This window comes from Pteronotus mesoamericanus, unplaced genomic scaffold (assembly GCF_021234165.1).
Source record: "Pteronotus mesoamericanus isolate MK-2021 breed Mesoamerican mustached bat unplaced genomic scaffold, CSHL_Meso_final scaffold_45, whole genome shotgun sequence".
NCBI lineage: Eukaryota > Metazoa > Chordata > Mammalia > Chiroptera > Mormoopidae > Pteronotus > Pteronotus mesoamericanus.
The window spans coordinates 2,937,304-2,959,026 of record NW_026555317.1 but is presented as its reverse complement, the minus strand read 5'-3'; the positions used below and the strand labels follow the sequence as shown (position 1 = coordinate 2,959,026).

The following is a 21,723-nucleotide window of genomic DNA, read 5'->3' as shown; positions in this document are numbered from 1 at the left end:
AATAAAGGTACTAAACCGAGATGTGATTCTGAAGGCCTAGAAAGCTATGTTCGAGAGTGTTTTAAGTGAAGTAAAACAGAATCAGACTCACATTTTAGACAGATGAGTATGATTATAGTATAGAAAATGGGTCAGAAAAATAACAGTATTGGCCATTGCTTATATAAAGAGGTAAGAAAGAGGAAACACTGCAGGACTTGAAGGTTCAGGTTTGAATACATGGGTGGATCGAGGTACTATTTTCTAGATAAGGAATATAAAAGAGCAGGTCTGCAGCAAAGATGGCAAGTATGATTTTGCATGTGGGATTTGAATTGCATGTTAGATATGCAAGTGGATGTGTTCACAGGTACTTTGATAATAGAGATCTGGTGCTCTAAGAAAAGACCCAGACTTGTTTTTCTAGTTCTTTTGGATTTAAAATTATGTAGAGCAGCACTATCCAAAAGAAGTTTTTGTAATGATAGAAAAAATGCCTTATATTTGCACTATCTAGGAGCTTCATATGGCTTTTGCACATTTAAAATATGGCTGCTGTCACTTAGACATGAATTTTAATTTTACTTCATAGAAATTTATATATTAATAGCCACATATAGTTAGTGGTTACTGCGCTAAACAACACAGATACAGATGGCACTAAAGGAGAGTGTGAAATTATCCAGGGAGCTCAAGAAGGGCGCCAAAAGGGTCCAGATAGGACATGAGAATAAATATATATTAATTTCTCATAATGCTACTTATTTGAGGGACTATTTAATTGTAAATGAACCAGTTGGAGTTTTCAAAAGAGTACTCAAATGAGTCACACGTTCTATGCTATCACTAATACAGCTACTTAAAAGTAGTAACTTCCCAATAGTGATTGCATAGCAAGTTGCACAGAGAAAAACCTTCAAAGTTTAGTCAAGTTGGCTGAGAAGCAATATAAAGCTGGCTGCTTCATCTTTTAAGAGTTATGCAGACTTTGCTGTCAGAATCCATCCTCATGACAGATCCTTACCAAGTACAACCTCAGGTGAAACACATCTTTAGACTGAAGCACATGCCTCAATGCAAGTGCTCCTGGTTGCCATGGCAGATGTTAGGAAGCGGCAGTAATATCTTTTTTAAAGAGCGAAGAAATAAAGAGAAGAAATATAAGGGGATAAGTTAAGGAAAAGAAAAAAAATACAGTAGTAGGGACAGAAGTGTGCCACTAATATATGATCTAGGAGTTATAAAAGCAACACTAGTGTCACAAATGCTAAAGGCCAAAGATTATCAACAGTTTGATAGCAAATCAATTGCATAAACAAGCATTTTTTTAACCAGCTTAAATTATGACATCATTGATTTTTATTGCATATTACATTTTCTTGTATTCAAAAACTTCTGTGACTGTTAACAGAAAGTAATGATGTTACATTCCGCCCCCATACAATTTCACTTTATCAAGATTACAAATAAATACCTGTAAGTCGAGGAATAATTGTTTTGTTGATGACAGCAGACAAGATTTTCTTATCAGAACTGTCTTCCTTCTTTGCATCTTCCATACTGCTATCCATAAATTCTTCTATAGATGTGAACCACGACATCTGTTTTAAACCTATTGAATCAAACTTATAAATACAATTATCAAAGTTATAAATAAATTCTTAAACATCAGTTTATTTTTAAACGGATAACTTTTTCAGCAACCACCAGAGCTTTCTAAGGATCAAAGGAGAATAACGGCATATTTTAACTCCTCATATACAGCACTATAACACCAGGGCTTGGTAGGATGACATGACTAAGACAGGATGTCTATGTAATATGCATGCCTTTCAAACACTCTTTTGTATGACAATCACCCCCAAAATGCCCACCGTTTGTCCAAAGTCGAACACACTGCAAGTAGTTAGGAGCAACATTAACATTTAAAAAAATGTATTTACCTCATGCAAAATTTACCTCTAGCCCTCTCAGTTCTCATAGGCTCAAATGTGTATTCTGCATGCTAATTACTAGTTACTGAATGAATGAATGAACAGATCTCTGCGGGTCATTACAGCATACTCCATTCAGCTTCAGTGGTTAATGACTAGGCTGCTGTCCCATCAGGTAACTACCACTTTCTTAGTGATAGGTTTGGTCCCCTTACTATGAAGACTGCATGGCCTTTCACCTAACGCAGAGCCAACAGGCATGCATGACTAGGGCAGATAAAGATAGAAGGACATGGCTCTATGCTTCACTTTGTTAAATTTTTACCTTCAGCTCTCTCCTCTTCCTAGAATTTTATTATCTCATTTCTATTTGCTTACTAGGCATATTTAGATGGACGTCCTGTTACTATTTCATTATCTATAAAGTGAAACTTCCTTCAAAACCCTTTCCCTCTCTGGAAAGTTCCCATTGCTATTAATGGAACTACCATTGTTCTAAGAACCCAGGACCCAGACTTTGCGATCACATTTGGATGTGGGTTTTCGGTTTATTCTTATGATTTTACTAATTCTTGCTTCATCACACCTCCTGTAAAATCAACACTTTTTTCCCTCTTTCCACTGTCACTATCACCCTAAGTAAGGAATTCATCACTTAGAACTTGGGGTACAACAAATCCTTCCAGTATATATCTTTGCCTTTTATCTTCCCTCTAAGTTAATCTACTGCTAGGATTTTTTAAAACATTATTTTCATCAGGTCACTCCTCCCATTATTTATCAAAACAAGTTCTTATCTCTTAATTTAGGATCTGAACATCTGTGCAGTGTCTAGCTCCTGAACTCTATTTCCCCTTATGTACCTTTACAAAATACCTTTTTTCTCTCTCCCTCCTGTTAAATCCTATACACCTTAAAAATCCCCATTCAAATTCCTCCTCCTCAGTGCAGGAGCTTTACTAACCATCTATTTCCAGTAAGTCATCTGCAGTTTCAGGACTCCTGGTACCTATGCCGATTTCCCAAGACTGTAGGATTCTTAATATTACCATCAATTACCAACTCCAATTCTACAGGCAAGGTGCCGGTATTTTACAGCCAACCTGGTAACAGGAGAACTGAAGTAATGGATGTGATCAGGATTATTTTCTTCACATGGTAAGCTTAAATACCTTAAGAGGATTCCAGTCAATCAACTGAACTCGTATTAGGGGATTTAAAAGCTTCGGTATGCATAAGCCAATAAAAGCTTCATAATAAGAATCAGGAAACTTTTCTCGCCATTGTTGAAATTTTAACAAAATATTCTGGATATTACAAAAATCATCATGCACGTCTTCAAAAATCTTCTTATGATCCTGTAAAATGTCATCTGTGAACAAATTGAGTGTTATAATGCATTTTAAATGTGCTTCCTATAAACAGACATATAAACTATGTAACCAATTGAGTCGAAAACTTTCCTTTGATATTAACACATAAATTAGCTTTTCTTAAAAAACCATTTTAGTATTAATAATATATCAACACTGATAAAATCTACCATTTACTGAGCCCCTGCTATATGCCAATACATTACAAATACATTATCTCTTTCATCGCAACTATCTTCTTTAAAAGGTAGGTGTTATTAGCCTGCTTATTTACAGACAATAAACAAGCAAATGAACAACATCAGATTTAGGGAGGACAAGGAATCTATACAAGATCACACAGAATAGAATCCCTCTTGAAACTCTGTAAAGGCCACAATTCTTTAAACTATAAGTATTTTACCTTCTCATAATGCTAACTGGCTTTTCTATATTCAATTATTTTAAATTACAAATGATAATATAGAAAGTATGTGGTGGAAAAATAAAACCAAAAGTGTCCACGGTTCCTTTATAACAAGAGATGAGAAAGGCTGAAGAAAAAATAAACAAACTGTAAAGATGCAGTAAAACGTACAATGCTCCTCCATTTTATCCCATTTTTTCAGAAATAGGAAAAGTATTAAAGGAAAAAAAAATGTTCTTTTTTTCCCTGAAATTTCCCCACTGTTTTCTATAGTTTATATATTTAAGGGCAATCACTGCAAAGCAATTCCCACCATTTCAATACTTCACATAAAGGTACATTAGAAACTTGGTGACTGACCTTGGCTTTTCTGGAAGTCAATCATGTCTGCTGAAGACAGTTCATCGTCACTAGATGCCCCCTCCTGAGGATCACAATTCCCAGAAAGCGCCCTTGCTTGCCTTCTTCGTGCCCTGTGTTTTGCAATAAACCAAAAGTCAATTAAAAACAAATAGCTCCTGCTGAAAGTAAATGCTTTAAAGCAGAAAGAAGTCATAATTTATTTAAAATGTCCAGAAGTACAGCATTATAATAGCACACATTTTATGTTAATATTTTTGACATTTTAGCTTCACTAATGTGAACTGGTGGTTCTCCCTCTTTATACTTATAAGACATTCCCACTTAGGACATTACCATAGGCCACCCAGTTTGAAGAATGGGTCACAACACAATTTGGACTGGCTTCTACTTAGCAATTCTGAGCCAGATAAATGCCATTTTTATCTATTCCTTTTGACTGATCCAAATACACCAGTGTGTTTTTAAACCCTGGGATCGAGTATTTCAAGTATATTAAGCCTGCTAAACTATATTTTGGTTTTACATCATTCTCACAAGTTAACTTGTTAGGTTACAGTTAATTATACCGTATGGTTAATTATATTTAAGTAGTGAAAAATACTTGCTCAATGAAGCTTTAAGTCTTCACTTTATATAGCTACCTTCGAGATTCGATTTCTTCTAAAATCCATTGAGTTTTTTCATCTATAGCTAAGCTTCCATTTGTTGATGTCTCAGCTTTGCCTGTTTTCAAAAGAAAGTACAACACTTTGAAAATAAAAGTTTTATCTTGGGCATGAATACATGTGTGTATATATAAACACACAGTAATATACTTAAGTTTTATATTTCATCATGAAATGAAATTGCCATGTTAACTCCCTATCACAACATTAATAGGCATTTAGTTTGCAAGCCTGAGAAAATGTACTTTGGCCGGAGAATATAGTTCAGCACTTGAAGACAATAAAAAAATTCTACTGTTTAGCTTCTTTCTCTCATATATTTTTTAGTACTTTTCACCAGTTTTTTGTTCCTGTAGCTAAGTGCATACATTTGCATTACCAATGTTATTCATATTATATCCTATTTTAGTATGTACCATAAATCATGACCAACTAAACGTCATGTGTTTGAAAGTCATTCTGCTTTTGCTATTATGACCTACTTGATAGCGGTCTCATCACTTTCACTATCCCCTGAGAGCACCTGAATCAGAAGAAGACATCTCAGAAAATACAAAACCTGTGTGAGAACTAAAAAGTTGCATCCTAATCTTATATGAGACCTTACATATGATTTTATACTGAAATCGACCAGAATTTCTTTAACCTCCATAACAAGTTTGTGAAACTTTATAAAACTAGATTTCTGACGCATTGTAAATTTATGTCTACTCTTATCAAAACAGTCATTAAATGGCAACATAAATATTCTGCCTCAATAATAAGTAATTAGAAATTGTAATTTTTATTTTTTAGTCTTATGCTTAAGACATTTTAAAGCCCTAGCTCTAGATGTTTTGGAGTTTTTAGAAGAAAATGGGTTAAAGGTTTGTAGGAAAATACGCAAAAAGCATTTTTTTAAATACAGGAATAAAAATATTTTTATTCTCCAGCTGACAACTTAACTTAATGAGTAATAAATCATATTGAAGATGAAAAACACTAACGTGATAACTGTTGTAAATACGTTGATTCATGTTTTAATTCATCTTGCCTGCGTTTCATAAAGGTCATGGCTTGTTTTAAAAGGAGTGCATGCATGGATGATTCTATTTCTTGGATGTTGGTAATCTGAAATACATATATAAGTAACATTTTGTGGGTCATCGATAAAAATATAATAAAATGTAGTATTTATGTATTAGCATCTATATATGCTCTATTCTCATATAAAGAAACATTTTCACACTATCACATCTCAAAAAAAATGCTGTGAGGAACAGACCTAGTTGCACATACTTTCAATACTAATAATAACCAGAAAATCGACCTACTAGACCAGCTATAAGTATCATAAATAACGAAACCAAATGGGCTGAAATTAGGAACATGGATAAGAAGGATTCTTCTTTGAGACAGAAAAGGAGGAAGAAATGATGGGTGCAACCATTATTTACAGGCTGAGGGAGCAGACTGTTGTGTCTTGGGGGTGGTGCTTGAGGAAACTGGTAAAATTATTATTTTAATTAATGCAGTGGAGAATGGAAGAGACCTAACCGGATAGGTAAGAAAGCTGTGAAGCAGAAATGAGCGATTAACTGAAACTGGCATTCTTATGCAAGTATTTCTGGGATAACTTTTCCCTACTTCAATGATGTTCCATACCTGCTGCTATGGATACATCAATGGGTAGTCCTGCAAGACTTTTAACAGCCTTCTTCTTCCAGGATGAACGATGAATATTACATCATAATATATACTTCAGAAAGGACCTACCAAGTGTCATTAAAAGGTAGTCAACTTAAAACAAAAGTAAGTAAAAAAAGTAATGTGGGAAGTAGAGTATATTTCTAAAATGGTAAAAAAAAAAAAAGGAACTCAGGACCCTAATGTATGGACTTAGAATGTGTAAAACACACCAGAAACTATTAAAGGGAAAAAATGATTAAAAAATCTGATTAACACAAATATTTCAAAACTTGTGGATGTCAAAAAAACACCATAAATAAAACCGTAAGACAAAACAAACTGGAAAGTTTATCTATGTCAAGTAGGAGAAAGCATTAAAAATTTAAAGCAATAAAAACTGTTCATAACATATAGGCAGAAAAACAAAAAAAGAAAGGAAAAATTGCCGCTATGAACCAAAAAGATAAGTGGGCAAAGGAGAAAAGCAATTCAAGAGAAGAAAAACTACATTTATTAATAAAACAAAGGGTTTGTCTGAGATCAAAATAAATATGTAAAAACAATAACCTTTTTTAAAATGTAGTAAACTAAAAATAAAATATACAATCTTTCTGGAGGACAGTTTAGCAATGTTTCATAAGCCTTAAAAATACCTAGACCCTTTGACTTAATAATTCACTTTCTAGGAATTTTTCTCAAGCAGATGATAGTTTAACACAAAAATTTATATACAAAACTTGATAATACCCTATAATTATCAAACAGGAAGAGAATGCTTAATATCATAGTATATAAAAATGTAGAAGAAAAACAGTCAGTTGTGGGATTTAGGCTTTTTGTATATCACATGGTAAGGGAATTTCTCTAAAAAAGTAAATAATATAAATCTTTATAGCCATGTACCTTTTCATTAAGGCAGTCAATTAAATTTTCCACATAAATTTTCATGCTTTTATAGAATTTAATATTTGGGGCTTGATCTGATGAATTCTCTAGGTTCTGGATGGCATTCTTTGAGCTCTTGACATCTTCTATATATTTTTCATATTCCCGCAGGTGCGAGCGGTGCGTATCCTGTAGCAATGTTAATCTATATAAATAAAATAAGAGATAAATAAACACTGACTTTTCAGACTCTCACTTCTACTATAGTAAGTAGCAGTCTGATGAAAGTTTTTTCAAAGCCACCTTACAGGGGCTGCCAAGGAAACGGACAAGCACATAAACCTGGGCTTAAGAGACTTAGCAAAGGAGAGCAGCACAAAGAAAGCTGCCTCAAAGGGAAAGGCAGAAAAGGACACTTAAGAGGTTTCTAGGTGCTCAAGCTCATTACAGGATAGTTTCAGTCTTTCCTACCTTTCCCTTTTGCATAAAATTCAGAATTATATGCAATACTAGATGAAATAGCTGTAATTCTAGCTCTTTTCTCTTTTCCCCATCCCCGTACCCCTAGCAAGTCGCATTCTACTTTGTTTCTAGAGTTTGACTACTTTAGATACCTCATATAAGTAGAATAATGTGGTATTTATCTCTTCATGACTGGCTTATTTCACTTAGTCCTTAAGGTGTATCCATGTTGGATTTCCTTCTTTTTTTTAGGAAGATAATACTCCATTGTGTATAAATACCACATTTTCTTTATCCATTCAATTGTTGATGAATATTTAGGTGGCTTCCATTTCTATGTTATCACAATTAAGGCCTGTAATTACATTTTTCTCTCTATTACAAGCAGTGCTCGCTTATGGGAGAGGTTAATGCAGTTGAAATGAAATGGCTTTTCTCACCCATTACAACGCGGCTAAGGTTGGCTTTGAGATTGCCTGGGATACTGTGACTTCCTAAAGGGTTTCTGGAGTTCTCATAAAGGCCTTTTAAATATATATTGTTGTTAAGTTGGTACCTCTGTGGAGGAATGAGGTCTAGGGTTTTATATTCTGGCATTTTGCTGTCATCACTCCCAACATATTTATTTTTAAAAATTAAAGGCTATTTAACAATGCAGATAAATACTTATAAAAACATTAAGTAAAAAAAGCAGAATTTGATATTTATGGATTTTAACCATGTAATATATACCTATTTTAAAGACTAAAAAGACATATAAGAAAATTAGTTGAGTTAGTGACGTTATTTTTTCTAAAAATCTGTTTAAAATTAGTATTTATATTTAGTAGTTTAAAAGATTATATTATTTAGTGCTAATTTTTTTGTTGTTAAATGTCTAGGGTAAATGTAAATTTTAATATGGATATTACTTACCTAGTATTTAACTGCTTCTTTATAATTTCTAAATTTACTGGTGGGAATGAAATGGAAGTATCAAATTTCTTCACTGTTTGAAATTCACTACTGTGGGAAAGATCTATGTTTCGTCCCTAAAAATAATACAAAAATTAGTGTTGTTTTCAACGTTCATTAATTTCACAATTATTAATAGCATAAAAGCAGATTACATACTTAACGATTTCACCAGCTCAAAATTCCAAACATTGACATTTTTCATAAGTGCAATATTTTCGAAACTCTTATAATTTTAAAATTTAGAACTTTAAGTTAACATGCAAGAGGCAAATTACAAAATCTTATTTTACACAAAAGTTTGGTTCCCAGTGTATTTAAAAGCTAGTTTTGTTCTTGTGGATGGAAAAGGGAGCCCCAGAGTCAACCTGAAAGGCGGAGGGGAGGCCTGACTGGCAGCCTTACAAACACAGAGACCAAAGGAACCATGAGGGATGGTTTGAAATGAAATCTTCCTAACTAAAAGCAGTTCATGGCTAGCAGTCATGCCCGATGGTGGTATTTTTCCTTAATTAACAAAGGTCAATCTTCACTTCAACGGAGCATGTCATCTTTTTTGCATTTAAGATAACATACCTGATCACATACCTTTGGAGTATCAACGTAATTTCATTTTTTCTGCACCCCTCAAAGCACAACCACCTCACCAGAGACCACAAATTCCCTCATTATTCCTGTATCTGTTAACTGCTGACTATTAACTATCCTATACCTACAAATGTAAAAGAAGTATGTGTCTATTCATTTTACTTTTTGTCCAATCCCAGAGATTTCCCTGCTTTGCTTTCTCCTACCTCCCTAATCTATTTATCACCAATGTATTTCATGTAACCCTCTTATACCTTCTCTTTGTAATGTATAAAATAAGGTGCAAAGCCGCTATTCTTGGGAGCAAAATATCAATCCGTTGAGATTTTGCACCCCAGCAACTGCCATCAGATTGGCTCAAATAAAATCATAAAAATTTTTTATAGGTTTGGATGTTTCTTATGTTGACAATTTAAAGTAAAAAGGAATTATGCAAACTTGAGCAGTTAAGAATAAGAGCTGTGGCATTTTTTTTCCCCAAAGCATTTATAGTCGTAAAATAGTCCTCTAAACCAGGGGTCCCCAATTGGTGACCCTGGCTACACACCAGGAGGTGTGCTTGGATGTACCGAGCCTGAATCATCCTGAAACCATCCCTCCACCTCCTCCCTCCAGCCACGGAAAAATCATTTTACACTAAACGGTTGCCAAAAAGGTTGGGGACTGCTGCTCTAAATCTTTTCCCTGTACAGAGATTTCTAAATTACAACCAAAAGCCTACCTTTACTCAGTTTTTCAGTTTTAATAACATGGAGATTTTATACTACTTTCTTACTAAAAGAGCAAATACTCTTTTAAAGCATTCTTATTAGAAAGATTAAATAAAACCAGGTATTTGTATACTATTATACAATTGATAAGCACTGTGATTTAGATTATTATAATTATAAGCATTACAGCATACTCAGTTAAGTAACACTATCATTCCCATTTTATTGATGAGAAAACTGAGATTTAGAAAAAGTAAATGATTTGCTCAAAGTCACACAAATATTTATAGAGCACTCACAATATTAGGGACTGTGGGATGTAACACTGAACAAAATAGTTAATAATTCTTAACCTCATGGAATGTATGCTTTAGTGGTAGTGACAGAACCCAAATCCAGAACTTCCAACTCTAAGTACGAGAAATATTTTTTTGGTTGTGAGCTTTGCTTTATACCTCACTATTTGTTTAAACTTTATGTTTAAGCAACTTATACTATATGCTGTTAGTTACTATACATTTAAAGATAAAAAAAGATATGGTCTTCTTAAGTGGCTTATAATAAATACATGGAAGGTGTTCAAAATCTATTCAAAAAAGCATAGATAGATAGATAAGAGTAGTGGGTTAAATAATGGCTTCCTAAAAGATATATCTATATTCTAACCCCTGGAACTTACAAATAGGACCTTATTTGGAAAAAGGGTCTTTGTGGGTGCAATTAAGTGAAGCACCTCAGATGAGATCATTCTGAATTACCAAGAGGGCCTTGACTCCATGAAGTGTCCTTATAAGAGGCACACAGTGTAGAAGCTGAGAGAAGGCGGCCACGTGAAGGAGGTAAAGGAGTAATGCAGTCACAAAGCAAGAAACACCTGGAGTGACCAGAACTGGAAAAGGCAGGAAAGTCATTCTCCTCTGGTCTTCAAAGGGAGCACAGCCCTGCCAACACCTTGATTTCAGACTTCTAGCCTCCATAACTGGGAGAGAATAAATGTCTCTTACTTTAAGCCACCATATCTGTGGTAATTTGTTACAGCAGTCACGGGAAACTAATGCACATGATATGAAAGAATTATTACCTCTGTGATTTTAATTGCTTTCCTCATTTGCTGCTGCTCCCAAATATCTTGATTTTCATCCTCTTGACTTCCTTCACTTGTTTCTTCATTTCTGGTTGCTAGGAAAAACAGTTCACGTATAAATATTCAATATTTCCCCCTTTCTAATACAGTAGCTAACATTTTTGGGAGGCTTATAAGGTGCTGGCTTAGCAGCTTTTTGCCTGTGTTAACTTATTCTTCACAATAATTCTGGGAGGAAGGCACTATTGTCACCCTCATTTTATAAATGAGGAAACTCAGATATTAAAAGGTCAAATAATTTGTCCGAGGACTGTGTTGAAGCGGGAATAGATCTAACTTCAGAGACTGCATTTGTCACCAAATTCTCCCACTCAAAGCGCTATATAGACTCATTAAAAAAGCTTGAAGAAAAAGAAACATTTGGCGTCCCTTATTTCTTAATTCTACTTGAGAATCTAAATATCTAGAAATAGTTTTGGGGTTATAAGGAACCAAATCTCATTCTGAAATTATACTATTTGAAGTGACAAAAATATTAGTAAAATATAATATTGTTTATAAATGAGAAATGTGAAAACAGTTCTCTGAGACCTAAAGATTATTGGTTGAGGAAATCTTTTATAGTAGCCGGGAAGATTTTAATACCCGACACCTAAAATCCCTGTAGATGCTTCCATTAAAAAAAACACAAACCTTTATAAAGGTGACAGTAAAAATTTTCAATATCAAAAATAAGACAGTGTGGATTTTTTTTAACCTGTCAAAAAACAGAGTGGAAATCAAATAATAGTAAACAATATTACACACACCCTTTGATAACATTTTGATAGACATGTCTTTATCAGGCATAATGTCACTGACCACATTGGTACTAAATGAAAATCAACTTCAACACCCATTAGCATATGAGACACTACATTATTTTTTTCATGGAAGTTTTATCATAATATTATATTCTAGCAAACAAGCCTTTATAGTCATATATTGTAAGTAAATTAAATATGTACTTGTTTCTTCAGCCATTCTTTGTTTAAGTGTTTGGGGCTTTGGAGTAAATGGTATTCTCTCTTCATGGTCATCAGGCTCACTCTCAGGATCTTCATCGCTGTTTTCCTTCATATCAGAGATGGTGGAAGTATGTTTGACGTCCAGAGAAATATAGTCCTCTTGGGTCCTGGCCAATTCACGTTTTCTGCGGGCTGCCTGAATAAAAGCTGCATCAGGGATATTTACTGAAAGAAATGAAGAGGATATTGAAAACCAAGCACCAGCAGAAATAAATATTCCTCACATTTAAATAAAAAAAAAGATACCAGTTTTGTAATTTCTTTATTATTTTGATATGAATATAAATGGCTCAAAATCTACATCAGTAATGGAAGAAAATTATTCTGATAAAGAAAAATAATTTTTAATTATTAAAACTTATCTTTAAATGAACCAAATGAAAAAGTATCAGATGAATGAGAGACTTAAAAGATAACATCTTTTAATAGAGTCTTGTTTCATTTTTTCTTTATTTTATAGAGTATAACCTTATTAATAGGCCCTCTTCCGATTCAAAACAAGTTTCTTCATGCACGATCTAAAATTAATCTTTACACTGTGGGAAGAAATGGTTTCTTATGTAAAACGCTAAGGTTAAACAAAATGGTAAGAGAAATCTTCACCATTTCAAACACTTCAAAATATTAGTTAGGGTGTCAATTCACTGAGGCTCAAGTCAAACTTCTTCTTTCCCACGTGTTGGTCCAAGCTCTTTCAAAAATAAATAGAAAAAATAAATTGCTGGAGATGCAGAAATGTTTCAATTTAAAAGAAAATTTTACTTATTCATTTTAGAGAGACAGAGGAAGGGGTTAGGAGGATAGGTAAAGCAAGAGAGAGACATCAATTTGTTGTTCCACTTATGCAATCATTGGTTGATTTTTTTTGTGTCCTGACTTGGGATCAAACCGGCAACCTTGGTGTGGTGGGGCAATGCTTTAACCAACTGAGCTACGTGGCCAGGACTAGAAATGTTCCAATTTCTGAAACAGAATAAAAGAGACAGATTTCAGAAATCACAGACCAATATATGTAATAACCAGTCCTAAGGAAAACAAAAAGTGCTTGCATTAATTATGAAGCAGTAGGTGGCAATCACTAGAAACATATATGCTCATTAAAAACAAGGAATATCACCCTGGGTGGGTGGCTCAGTTGGTTGGAGTGTCATCATATGCACCAAAAGGATGTGGGTTCGATCCCCGGTCCAGGCACATATGGGAGGCAACTGATGGATGTTTCTCTCTCCCCTCCTTCCACTGGCTCTAAAATCAGTAAACTTATCTTCAGGTGAAGATTAAAAAACAAACAAACAAAAAAACAAACAAGGAATATCAAATCAAGTGATTTACTTTTTATAGATTAGTATTTATCCAGGAACATGATACAGGTTAGGTGTCTTCTCATCCTCCCAAAGCATTTAACAGTTGCAGTGGCATGTTCTCCTTGTGGGTAATGTTAAAATAGGTGGGGGAAATCACATAATGCACTGGATTCTTAACTGCTGAATAACTACTCCTCCCTAAAAAATGTTGATTATAATGTAATGCCAGAGGGTTCTATATTTTGCCTCATTTCAATGATTTTATTGAATGTAACTGAAGACAACCTGGTATGTCTTTAAAGCTGAGAGAGACAGCTGGTATATAACCTACAGCAAAATTAAAATTCAAACTCATCACAACAGGTTATACTGGCACTTCTTGACCCCGGCTGCATTAGAATCACCTGGGGAGATGGATCATCTGCCGGTACCCAGGCCCCCGGCCCAGAGGTCAGGACTCAGCTGATCTGAGCCCCTAGGGGATTTTAATATGCAACCAGGTAAAGATGATGCATGTAGGTTTAAATACTCAAGTGTATGAAAACAGAAACAGAAATATTTGAGTTGGAAGTAGTCACCTGCAAATGACTCGTTAAGATTTAATTAATAAATCACAATGAAGGGACTCACTGGTGATACATTAGTGCTACATAAAGCTAATCCTCTTAAGTGACAATAAAGAAAAATTCAAGAGAAAAACAGTACTTTATCCTGTCCTGTCCATATCTAACATGCAGCTCAAGGGTTCTCCTGTGGCAGACGCTGGGCAGATATGCGATTAATAAATAAAGTCAGCATAATGCTTTATAATAATAAAAAACATGTTTTTATAGATTTATAACTCATAAATTTTATATCCTATCTAAGGGGTAGAGGTTAAACACCATGCCCCACTGGTAACAAGTAGTTGCTGCAACACTGAACATCTAAGGACAAACATTCCATTACTGGATCATTCTAACGGTTCAGTCATTTGCAAAAATAAATGTACTCCTTCCACATGCCAGTCCTTAATCTTAATATTCCCTCTACACCTTTTCTTCTCCAGAAAAAAGAAGATAAAAGTGTTCCTCACAGGACAAGTTTTCAACTTCCAATCAGTGTTTCTCAAAGGGGCACCTGCGGAGGGACAATCCTTTACTGTGAACTGTCCCGCACCCTGCAAGACACTCACTGCCTGCTCCCAGGGCACTACTGCCAGCAGCACCTCAGTCACTACAACTAAAAACTATCCCGCACATTTCCAAACACTGCCTTTTTCCTTGGGTGCTCAGTGCCGCAATATTTTACAATTAGTCTTACCCTTTCCAATCTACCATCTTCTATAGCAGCACTCTTCTATATAGTAACCACGTGCCCTATGTTACTATTTAAATCAAATTAAAAATCCAGTTCCTTAGCTGCTCTAGCCACATTTCGAGAGCTCTCCAGCCAGATGTGATCAGCAGCTAATGCACTGAATAGTAAGATACAGAATTTTTACACCATCACTGAAAGTTCCACAGGACAGTGCTGTAGCTAGAGTCTAGCTAAGGCTTCACTTGTCTACTAGATTTCATTGCTAAGTATCTGTATCTTGTAGCCTTGTGTAAGAAAAAAATTACAGTAGCTATTGGTTCTTACCTAACAAGTTAATAAAGCACATTTCTTTGAAAATGTTATTTTCTTTGAAAATATATGTTCTTTGAAAATTCGTTTGTTTCCTTTATAAAGCTATGCATTTTACTTTATTTCCTCAGAACTGGTTTTAGGTTTCATGAGACTGAAACAGAGCACATAACAACTAATGAACCCTTGAGATACAGTAAAAGGCATTTTGGGCCTTGTGGGCCGTAAAGTCTCTGTCAATGTCTCAACTCTGCCGTGCAAAAGCAGCCTCAGAAAATACAAAATGGAATGAGTGTGGCTACAAAAACTTTATTTACAAAAGCAGGTGGTGGGTTAGATCTGGCCCACAGGTGGTAATTCGCCAACCCTGGATCTGGATTGATTTTTCTAAAACACAAAAATGGTCATGTCATCTAGTTACATAAAATTTTCAGTAGTTCCCCCGAGCCCTATTTTGCCTGACTCTGATTTGTCCCTCTGCTTGTTTACTTTTTGTTTCTCTTTCTGAAACTCCAATATTTTCAGCCCAACAACTATTTTTAGTTCTCTACACATGCTATGTTATCTTTCTTAGAGTTTTATATATGCTACATCCTGTACCTCAAACTTCCTCACTGACAAACTCCTACTGTCCTTGAGATATGGACGTGAATTACCCACTACAGCACAGTAGCTAAGAACACAGGCTCTGGGGCAGAATGACTGGGTTTGAATCTTAGTTGTGCCTCCTATAAGCTGTCTGACCCTAGGTATGTTATGTAATGGAAATGAGCACTCAATATGGAAACTCTGACCACCATTAGTAATAACTACTTGCCCCATACTTCACTAGAGTTTATGTTATTAATAATAATATCACTGGTATAGAAAATAATGATATTAGAAATAAAATTCTTTAAAAAATTACAAAATCACCAACCTATTGACGAAAACTCTTCTTCCAGAGAACTCGAGCTATTGGAAGGTGAGCTCTGATCATCCTTACTTTCGGAGGCATGCTGTGTTCCATCCTCTTCGTCTGCTGAATGATCAACTGTTCTGGATTCTAGGAGAATATTTTTGAATGTAACAAGAGAGAGTCAAGATATTGGAATCAATAATAAAAATTTTGAGCAACACATGGCATATGTATAATATGGTGTTCTCATTTTACTCCACTTATTTAAAGTAGCTATACAGACTTTTCTCCAACTTCTGTTCTTTCTGAAACCAATGGGTGATCTGAAAAGTGTACAAAGATTTACCCTATTTGTATTATCAACCTATCTAGTAAAATACTCCTTTAAATGATGTAATGAGAAGAGGGAAGGGAACATTAGGGGGAAAAAACTCCAGATTTGTTTTTTGAACAAATCTGGAACATTTGTCCAAAAAACAAAAAATATTGTAGAAAATAAGCAGAAAGAGAGAAAAATATTTAATGCATATTTAGTATGTGTTAGGTACATTGGAATCTGCTTTATCAGGATTATTTTATTTAATACACACAACTGTATAAAGTATCAATAAATGCTATTACTGAGAATGCATGTTTTCATCAGGACTGAATAGGCTAAATTACATGCCCAATGTTACAAAGTTAACGAATGGGGATGCAGGGCTCTCAACTAAATTTCATCCAACTGTAGAATTTAGGCTCTTTTTATATTATGTCATCTCTCAATGGCTCGTGGCAAGAAGTACTGTAATGAGCACTGTAGCTTCAAATCAATTATGGATCTATTTCCATTATGTGATTTTGGGAAGGATAGTCTGTCAATTAACCTATTAAAGATGACATTAAGAGATCATACCCAAAGATGTGTTGTGACAATTAAATGAGCAAAATGTAAAGGAATTCATGATAACTGCAAAGAAAGGATATATTAATTCACAATTATTCTGTAATTTTTATGAATACACTTACCACTTAAGATTACATAAATAGTACTCTTTGTCTTAAAAACTTCCCTTAATTTGACCTGCATATAGTTAAAAAAAAAAAAGTCTGGAGTATGATCAAAACTTAAAAGACAAAGGAATATAGCTGCAGCTTACATCTTTCTAGTTACTGCTACTTATGACAACTCCTACTCACTCTCAAAGCTGATCAACACCAGAGCAGTGGTTTTCCGAACATGGTCCATCAACCGATGGGGGTCCCTGGGACCCTCTCAGAGGGCCTGTAAAGTCAAAACTACTTTCATCACAATATTAACATTTTACTTGCCCTTTTTGCTCTGTTGATATTTATATAATGAAACAACAGCAGCAGTGGGTAAAACTGCTGGCCTCTTGATACAACTCAAGACAGTGACACCGGTCTCCAGTACCCACGCCTGCGTGCTTCACTACCATGCACTGGCAAGGAGAAAAAGCCAGTTTCATTTATGATCCTTAATAAAGCAATACAAATGATTAATTTTATTAAATCTTGACCCATAAATACACATCTTTTTAATCATCTGGGGAACAAAATGGAAACACGCACAAAGCACGTCTGGGATGTACTGAAACGCAATGGCTGCCTGAAGCGAAAGCCCCTTCGTGATGAGCTGCAGGTTGAACCAGCCACTGTCTCCCAGGACGAACGCCAGTTTACTTGAAACAACTGGCAAACTAGCTACTCAGACGTGGATATCGAATACCTATATCAAACACTTCACAAAAGTGAGCCAAAAGGGTTGTGCCTTTCACTTCAGGAATGAAGAGATTTCAAGTGAAAACTAGAATTTTAGAACACTGGTTATATCAGTAGTAACATTAATGGATTTTGGGGGGGGGTATGGAATCATAAAATATACCAACCTTTGCAAGATCTGCAAAGTGAACCAATACTTTCCAAATAATCAAACACGTTACCAATCATGCATGGGTAAAAGATCCATTCAAAATCGCAAAACAGACCAGTGGATTTTAATGTAATGAAGTACAAAAAAATTTGATACAGTTTTAGCTTCTATGTTGCAAACTAACCTTTAAGAAAGTTTTACTTGAGCTGTGTTGTAATATTAAATCAAAACACCCTTGATAATTTAAAAAGGCTACTAAGTACTCCTCTTAATCACCTATTTGTGATTTTCTTCACATACTGCAAATGAAACAGTATATCACAACAGACTGAATGCAGGAGCAGCTTTGAGAATTGAGCTGTTTTCCATTAAGCCACACACTAAAGAGAGCTCCAAATTGAAAACTGTACCACTCTTAGTGTTTTTTGGAAAGGTTATTTTTCACAAAAATGTTACTTATCCTTATGTTGTAATGGGTTAATTTAAAAATGAATTAATTAAAATTTATCTTAATTTTTTTAATATGGTAAATATTAATCAATGTAGTCCACAGAAACAAAGGATTGTTGGGATCCTTAATTATTTTTAAGAGTATTAGGAGATTAGTAAGACCAAAACGTTTAAGGGCAATTTTTTTTTTTTTTTAAATAAGGCAAGGGAAAAGGCAACTCCTGGCCTCAATTCTCCCTATTAAAGTTTAATCAGGATAGTAAGATGCTAGGAAAGTTCCTTGGAAATTGGAGGAAAACTGAGACAAATAGTTAAACAAGGCCAAGCAATTAACAGCCTGCAAATAAATTGCAAGATCTCATTTTTCCTGACCAAGGACACTTAGGAGCAAATTGTTTATACTTCTCCTCCCCAACTGGAGAGTTGGGTAGCGCACGTCACTCTGGTCAGGGAGATAGATAACAGAAACCCAATTAGTGTCACTAGTGCCAGCCAAACCCCAGAACAAATTAAGTTGGGGGAATAAATAATAAAAACCCAATTAACCAGACAAATCCAAGATAAAAGTAAAGCAATGAAACTGACCAGAGAGGGATCCTAAACTCCCCTACAAGCTCATTTTGGTTCATCAGTCTAGCAAAAGACACACCTGGAAAGCTTTTGAATATTTTATTGTGACCTTCCCCTTAGAGCTCTCCTAAAGCGCCCACCTTTAGAAAACAGATAAAAACCTCTTAAGACAAAGGGCCCCATGGTGCTTTCTCCAGCCTGTGCACCTTCCTCACCTTTTTTCAAGAGCATAGTTTTGCTTAATTCCGCAAGCTCTACGGGACCTCACAAGACTTGCAGCCTGGGGAGAAGTGGGCAGTGGCAGCCTGTCCCAGGCTAAGCCCTTGTACTGTCTCTAAGGACTCTCCTTTGCCTCTATAACGTGTTCTCTGAGTCCAGGCAGCCCAGCATGGCTCACTCCCGTTACTGTGACTTCCTTACCGAAGTCTAGGTAGCCCCGTCTACGCTCACTCCTGTTTCTGTGACCTTGCCTCTTCTGTCTTAAACCTGTCCTTTGTTTCCCTGTCCCAACTTTAAGAAACACACACTCAAAATCACCTGGACTCCTGTCATGAAACCTTTCCTACATGAAGTGAAGAACCCACACATTTCAGGCCAGGCAGGGGTAGAACAGCCTTGACCCCCATCCCTTTCCAGTGACAAGATGACTCACATGGAGCATAAAAATAAAAGACAGTATCAGAAATTTAGAAAAAATAGTAAGAAATCCTCAAAATACTTGGACTAAAAATAATGGGGAGAAAATTTTTTTTTTATCTCAAGACTAACCAAAAACTGCATTTTTATAAAGCCCCAATTCAAACTAGAATACATTCCATGTAAACAAATTTATGATGCTTGAATCCTGTATTTAAGAAGGCAAAGGTACTTCAAAATTACATTCTACTTAATGCCTTTATTGCGCCTTTATTGATAGTCTACAGTGTCATCAATGTATTGTTACTTAGTGACATACATTGTCACTTATATCTCAATTTTCCCAAATAACCGGTGAAAAAGAAAACAGGCAAAAGAATATGTCTCAAAGTCTGTCATGTGCATTCTTCTACTGTAATATTCTGGTTAAGTATTTTCTAGAAAAATAATTGGGGACGTTTTCAAAAGGCACATACAATTTTCGCCTAAGTGTTAGGAAAACAACATGAAGCACTGCACTAAAGCTATAACTGGTGATGGTTCATCTGACGGTGAAGATAAGCCCCCAAACCCTACAGGATTCCTTCTACTCCCCCGAGGAGCCCCAAGGAGACACGGGAAGCGGGCAAGTGTTCGCAGGCGGGCTGTCCGCTACCGAGCATTGCTAGTGGTTGGCAGCGAGTTGCAGAAACCTCAAGAGAATCCCGCGGGCCTCTTCCTGCTCTGCCCCCACCTCGCCACCTGCGGCGCCCACCTTGCTGTCCCAAGTCACCTGGAGCGCCCGAGCCGCCGCCCGCACGGGGTGCCGCTCCGATGGCGCGCCGGGAACTCGCCCAGACCCGGCCCCGGCCCCGAGAGCCCCGGCCCCGAAAGGGCCGCCTAGCTGCCTCTGCGCGGCCTCCTCCAGGAGGCGGTCCTTCATCCTCGGGGCCTGGGGCTGCCGGCTCCCCCGGCTGCCCGGGTCCAGCAGATGGCCCCTCGGTGCCATCGCTGTCACTGGAGTCTGCTCGGCGCTGCCGGAAGGTCCTTTTCGGCCTGTGAGCCATGGCCCAGACCTGGGCGCCGCGCACCCGTTCTCTTCCGGTGCAGCCAACCCGGGTCAATGACGTCGACCCGGAGCGCGCTCCCGCCTCCGCCGGACGGCCTTTTGCGCGCGCCCGCTCCGCGCACGCTTGACTCCCGTTTCGCGGTGCGCACGTGTCCCGTGCCTTCGGGGAGCAGGTTGACGTGTGTGTGGTCTGGGAATACGAAGTGTTCCCTCCGGAGGGCCCGCTGGTACACATGGTGCAGAGCGATTCCACGGAGAGCAGGACTCACAAATTCTCCTGGTGGAAACACTATCTTGGAATCGCTGTGCCCGCGTCCTGGTCTGGAGCCGCATCTGCTGTTTTCTACTTTTTGGGGAGAGTAAAGCTCGCTCTCTTTCGAACCAGGAATAGAAACAAAAAGGAGTGTGTGTGGCGTATGTAAATTGCTTCTGAAAGCTAAACAGTGAAATCTACACATAAACTATAGGTGCAGAAATAAGTAAAAATCAAATGATTGGGTCCGGGCTTCAACAGAACTTGGTTAAATGCTTTGGTCCATACGGGAAAAAAAAAAATGTATCTAAAAAAAGACGGGTGTTATTTAGAAAGATGCGCAAAGAAAGACGGCTGTGGCAAACTTGGACTGTATCCCTTAAGCGCGCGAGAGAGCGAGCGCGCGAGCGCGCCTGACTTCACTCTAACGCAGAGTCTTTGGTCCCCTTGGGAAAACCCACTCTTACTTGGCTGTCTCTTGCCGGGATTGGCCCCATACTTCACCTTTCCTTTCCTACATTAAAGTTCAAGAAAATTTTTCAAGAGGTTCATAGAAAAGATTACTTTAGGGGATAAATTTCCAGAGGTTTCGCTCAGAAATAGAGAAGTTTATGTAAGAAAAATATAAGTGTGATATTGGTGTTCCAGAAGGCTATTTGTTCCTTTCAAACGTCACCAATTTACAATCCATGGCCAACCGAAATGTGACTTCAGTGTTCTCGGCTAGGTTCAGCGCCATCAGCTGATGTGGAATAGTTGCTACCTCTTCATTTTCAATTACACTGTCTCCACTGACTGAGCCATTCTCTTGCTCACCTTCATGTGCCAGTACTTAGCATACACTGAATGAACACGAATTTAATGAACCAGATGTGTGGATGAGGCTATTCTGAAACCTGAAAACAAATTAATGTTTAACTTGGTGCATGCAAGTATGTTAACAGA

At 36.6% G+C, this 21,723-nt stretch overlaps 1 protein-coding gene across 4 annotated transcripts in view; it reads right to left on the bottom strand.

Moving 5' to 3' along the window:
* Positions 1-20,553, bottom strand: part of GCFC2 (GC-rich sequence DNA-binding factor 2) — a 36,489-nt gene extending 15,936 nt beyond the window's left edge. Inside the window, exons 1-11 of one of the 4 annotated variants that reach the window (XM_054593583.1) lie at positions 20,250-20,553; positions 15,970-16,095; positions 12,079-12,303; positions 11,069-11,166; positions 8,651-8,766; positions 7,292-7,478; positions 5,707-5,830; positions 4,697-4,778; positions 4,053-4,165; positions 3,086-3,285; positions 1,454-1,604 (exon numbers count right to left, since the gene is read on the bottom strand). In XM_054593583.1, coding sequence (XP_054449558.1) covers positions 1,454-1,604; positions 3,086-3,285; positions 4,053-4,165; positions 4,697-4,778; positions 5,707-5,830; positions 7,292-7,478; positions 8,651-8,766; positions 11,069-11,166; positions 12,079-12,303; positions 15,970-16,095; positions 20,250-20,523 — 1,696 coding nt within the window. In that variant the 5' untranslated portion in view covers positions 20,524-20,553. Of the gene's footprint in view, positions 1-1,453; positions 1,605-3,085; positions 3,286-4,052; positions 4,166-4,696; positions 4,779-5,706; positions 5,831-6,422; positions 6,472-7,291; positions 7,479-8,650; positions 8,767-11,068; positions 11,167-12,078; positions 12,304-15,969; positions 16,096-20,249 lie in introns of those variants that run through there. The other 3 variants (XM_054593584.1, XM_054593585.1, XM_054593586.1) reach the window with 3 other exon arrangements.
* Between the last annotated feature and the right edge of the window lie 1,170 nt (positions 20,554-21,723).